Source organism: Papaver somniferum, chromosome 2 (assembly GCF_003573695.1).
Source record: "Papaver somniferum cultivar HN1 chromosome 2, ASM357369v1, whole genome shotgun sequence".
Lineage (NCBI taxonomy): Eukaryota > Viridiplantae > Streptophyta > Magnoliopsida > Ranunculales > Papaveraceae > Papaver > Papaver somniferum.
The window spans coordinates 199,077,886-199,082,980 of record NC_039359.1 but is presented as its reverse complement, the minus strand read 5'-3'; the positions used below and the strand labels follow the sequence as shown (position 1 = coordinate 199,082,980).

The following is a 5,095-nucleotide window of genomic DNA, read 5'->3' as shown; positions in this document are numbered from 1 at the left end:
TTTTTACGGTATTTGGGATCAAGAAAATGTCTTATAATTAAATATTTTGAGGTATTTTATGTTTTTCATACATTTTTTGGGCTTTACATTTGGATGATTGAATAGGAGATAGATTTGACATGAACTTAAAAAATTTTTCTTTCTTTTTGATCAAATACATAATATACTTTTTTTTATTACAATATTTATTACAAGTACTAACTAAAGGTTATTATGCCACAACTCTCGTCCATTGAATTGAGCTCAATCAAAATTTGGCCTATCAAGTACTAACTAAAGGTTAGATAAAGTATTGTTGTTTTTATAGAGAAATTATAATTTTACCTTTGATTTTTGGTTAGGTTCATTAAACTATGGAAAAGAATGGCTGATGATTTCGTTAAAGACTCTTTGGTTACGAATTGAAAAAGAAATCGATAGGAAGTTTAGTATTAAATTCAATTATATCTCTTTGAGACTTAAAAAACGTCAGGTAACATCTGATATCGCAAGTTAAATAGTTTCGACTTAATAGTTTGTGTTTTAAAAAAAAAAATGGTTTAGCCTCCCTTGTGAAAAAATCCTGATTCCGTCACCGGTAATGATATGATATATTTATGTTTTAGATTTGTGATTTGCAATTTGCGATTGCATTTTGCACGAGAAAAGGGAAGATTTCCATTTGCATATCATGAATTTAATCATGCATTGCGTGATTATACGCACAACTAGGTCATGGACTGATGGTGATAGTTTTATTGGCAGGATAGGTAGGCCAAGAATATTAAACAAGGAATTTAGTTCCCTACCAACCAACACGACGATATGAATTTACTATCACTGACCGTGAGATTTCCAAATATCTCCTCGCAAGGTAAGTAGGGTCGTCGAGACATCGAAATTAATGGACTCGTATCACGGAGGAATTGACTGCACCTTGCGGAAATTACCAAAAACAAACCGGCAATTCAGCATCATTCTTGGTTTTGGGTTTTCACAGGGCGCAATCGGGAGAATAATTAGTTAAGGCTGCCTGTGATGGACCATGCATTCAACTAATAATTGCTTTTGTGTAGTAAAGTTTAACCATTTCATCCTTCTAAGACCCCACGGCTCACACCACTGAGGGAGCTAAGATATTTCCTGTGATCATCTCCGGCCACCTAAGGTGTCAGGGACAGTTGCCCTCAGTCTCTTAGCTGGATCTTCTAGTGCTCATACCCCGACGAGGACCAAAAACAAGTCTGACTTAGCCAACTACCAGCCAACCATCGTCCAGTCCACCTTTAGCTTTTCCGCAACCATCATCTACTTATACCTAACAAATGTTGAAAAAACATCTGACACCATTTAACCCAATACTAAAATCCAACAACTAAAACAAAGCCCATACTCGATACTTCCCATAAAAAACTCTTCCTCCAGTTGGCACTATATACCCGGTCTCCTATAACAAAAACTCCAAATTTTCCTAAAAAGTCCTCTCACTCCCCCGATTATTTCGAACACAGTAAAGGGTAATCACGTAATTTAACAAGTAATCCTTGTAACCAACCAACAGTCACATAACTCTTGTCTCTCTCCTCTCCCGCGCCGATATAAACAAAGCTTAACAAAAAAAAACAAAAAAACTCCCCCATTATAAACTCTCTCTCTGATCTCACACTCTTCGTGCATTCCCTTCTCTCTCTCTCTTTTCTCACAAGAGATCTCTTTATTTATCTCTCGCTCTCTAAATCTCTTTTCTGTAGATCAAAGCAATGGCATCCATTTCTGGGTCTACTTCTGTTTGTATCTCAAGATGTTTGTCTCAACAAAATCAGGTATAATTATTTACCATCGCGATCTCTGAATTTTCCTTGGTTTTTTATTTATTTTAATTTAGGGCTTTATTTTTCAGTATTTTTTCTTACTGTATCTTTCCTCAATTTGATTGAAAAATTGGGATCTTATGAAATAATTTTAAGGGGATGCAGTCATATTCAACAAAAACTTGTTTTAGAAAAAAAAAAAATACAGTGAAGGATTTGGTGTTTTCTAGGATTATTGATTTAACCAAAACTTACAAAGTTGTAGCATCTATTGGAGACAGTGATGTCTCTCATCAGTTTTATTTTCTTTTTTTCTTCACATGCATTTATTTACTGAATGTAGTTCTAGAATGTCAGATTTCTTAACAATTTGAATTTTTGGTGGAGGTTTTTAGTCCCTATTTAACGATTTATCGTGTTTGAAGAGGAGGGATCAATTTGTTGTGTTTCTTGTTTAGATTTAGTATTGTTTTAATGGTGTAGAAATTGTTTGTGATCACAGTTCTGTGAGTTAGTCCTTAATACAGTGATGAACTCAGGAGCGCATTCTATTGACATAAATGGTGTAAGCCAACGGCCATTAGATCAAGCCGAAAGGCTTGTTCCACCTTGATAAACAGTATATGAGTGTTGAGAGAACGAACATTAACTTACAGTTTTTAGAATTGTTTTAGCATCATTGCTCCAAAGATATTTACCTTTTCCAAATGTATATATTATTACTATTTTTCTATAGTTACCATGTAGAATGACCAATTTCTTTATTCATTACCTAATAGTAATGTAAAAGAATGTCACACTATTATCAAGGATGAAGTTCAACATGGTAGATATGTTAGGTTGGTTAGATTTTGCATGCGAGAAAATGGCAGCCTTTGATGCTAACTTTGTTGGTAATATTTACATGCTAGTATAGTAGAGCTTTTGTAGAAACTAACACTAATATGACATTGAAAGTTGCAGATACACATGACACACTATGGTACAAAATTGTATGCTGTTTTTCTGTAAGATTAGATAGAATTCATTGCTTGTTTTTTTGTCAACCTGAAAACAATCTCAAGTGTCTTCAACTTTTTGAGCAGGTTAGGAGTGGTCTGAATTCAGTTTCGCTCTCCATTCAGAAACCAAACTTTCCTTCACTTAGGTCGCGACCAGTTCCATTTCGTCGCTTTCAAGTTTCCTGTGCGGTATGTTTCTGTAGCATTAGTCATGCTTTAATTTTTGTACTTTGGTTTTTATAGCCAACATGACTTGAATAATATAGCTTCATAAATTATATTCTGAAGTTACCCCTTCACTGCATCTACAGTCAAAAGAAAGGAATAGAACGGTGGTATTTTACTTTGCATTAAAAAACGTTACGCAATGACATGTGTTCTCTTTCCTTCTTCACCCTGATTTTGGTGTCTAATGCAAATTTGTGTAAGCAATACTACACTATTACGTAAAATGCAAATAAACACTTGCACTTGTATCTTTGTACGCCTAGAGCCTTGGCTATTGATATTTTTCATACCCATTGGTTATATTTTCTTCTCCTTCCTCGCTCTGGCCGAGATCTTTGGAGATGACTATGTACTATAGTTCGGTGGAGGAACTTTAGGACACCCTTGGGGTAATGCACCGGGTGCTCCTATAAAACTGTGGTTAATCTGTCTTGCTGAAAATGGAATTTATATGACACACCGTTAGGAAATCAAACCTATTGTCCCAAAGAATCTCAACATTGTCTTGGTTCAAACATCAAATTCAGTCGAACCACCCCCTAGGTATCGCGGATATCAGTGCCTTTAAGGGTCGTTTGGCATGTCCATCACAAAATCTATGTTGTTTTAGGGCAAGGCATATGGCGTGCCGCTGGTTACTGAACAAAATCCTGGACGCGGCATGGAAATCTAATTCTCACACGAGTATTGTTGTAAATTGTAGGAACTCCATATCAAAATAACTTAGATAACTTACTGAAAAATATTTGTTAAAGATTTGAATAAGATTTTGTTCTATTTTCATTTTTGGAAAGATGCCACTCTGGCAACCAGCCCACTGGCGCTTTGGCCTGGGAAACAGTTTATAAAAGCGGCATCTTTTTGCCACTGTTAGGCGCCCAGTGGGGAATAATGTCACTTCGGCGCCCAGGCCGCACCTTGCAGAACATAACACAAAATCTCGGTTCATAAACGTTAAACTGATGGTAGACTTTGATGGTCCTACCCATATGTTATGTTGCTCGGTATCATTAGCCATTTTCATTAGCTTGCTTTGGTTATTGAATGGTTTGGATAATGTAAACAGTGTAGGGATTTGGTGCATCCTTGGGAGGCCTTTCCATATCTCTTCAGTGATTTTGTAGCGTAGTAATGAAATCTGAACTACATTCTATAATCACATCAACCTAGAGTTGGTTGTGCTCCCTATTTAGTAATCTTTATGCCATCACGTAAACCCTGAAATTTCTTGAATGTGTTTGAGCAGGCCAAGAAAGAGACAGTCGATAAGGTCTGTGAAATAGTGAGGAAACAGTTGGCGTTACCAGCTAACTCCACACTCTCCGGCGAATCAAAGTTCTCTGCACTCGGAGCCGATTCTCTCGATACGGTAACTTAAACAAATCCTTTATCATGTTTTGTTTTTGTGTTGTATAGTCAATAAATTTTCTTACCTTTCTCCTAAAACACGCATCGTTTAACTACAGGTTGAGATTGTTATGGGCCTTGAAGAGGCATTTGGGATCAGCGTCGAAGAAGAGAGTGCACAGAGTATCGCTACTGTCCAGGATGCTGCTGATATGATCGAGGATCTGCTCAAGTAAGATTGAGACAAGAAGCAGAATAGTTTTGAGTGGAGAATTCAACATGGATGTAGGAGCTCATCAGTTCAGTTTTTCAGTTTATCTTTTCTCAAAATTTAATTTAGGCACTCATGATTCCCAGTAATGATGAACTTTATCTTTGGTTCTCCAAATTTTCAATCTTTAAACAGAACCGTTCAATCTCTAGCATGTGTTTGTTGGTTTTGACTTTCTATTTATTAAATTTTGTGTTCAATGAGGTGTTGGTACCTATTTTCATCACTCTTCTAACTCCTATGCACTCTCCAATGCCCGTAGAATACTTGTTAAAATTCTGAAACTCTATGACCAGCTGACTGTTTGTCAGTCTGAATAAGGAATATACTTCTGTAGAAAAAGGAAAACAAGAATTTTGGTCAAATTCATACTGCAAAATCTTCTTCCAAAAACTTAATAATAAGTCAGTTTGACAAGAGAGTAGCAAAATGGTCAGGTAAAAACATTAACCATGCAG

General features: G+C 36.2%; 1 protein-coding gene across 1 annotated transcript; it reads left to right on the top strand.

Annotated features, from left to right (window-relative positions):
• The first annotated feature begins 1,604 nt into the window (after window positions 1-1,604).
• LOC113350193 (acyl carrier protein 4, chloroplastic-like) lies at window positions 1,605-4,840 on the top strand. The gene is made up of 4 exons (XM_026594295.1): window positions 1,605-1,802; window positions 2,876-2,980; window positions 4,266-4,388; window positions 4,486-4,840. The coding sequence occupies exons 1-4, from the start codon at window positions 1,740-1,742 to the stop codon at window positions 4,600-4,602; spliced, it is 408 nt and encodes a 135-aa protein (XP_026450080.1). The 5' UTR covers window positions 1,605-1,739; the 3' UTR covers window positions 4,603-4,840.
• Window positions 4,841-5,095: the final 255 nt, after the last annotated feature.

Bases quoted from the DNA above. Each gene is read 5' to 3' on its own strand.
- LOC113350193 (XM_026594295.1), top strand. From the start codon at position 1,740: ATGGCATCCATTTCTGGGTCTACTTCTGTTTGTATCTCAAGATGTTTG. The intron at 2,981-4,265 runs GTATGTTTCTGT...GTGTTTGAGCAG, and splicing joins GCTTTCAAGTTTCCTGTGCG to GCCAAGAAAGAGACAGTCGA. The intron at 4,389-4,485 runs GTAACTTAAACA...GTTTAACTACAG, and splicing joins GAGCCGATTCTCTCGATACG to GTTGAGATTGTTATGGGCCT.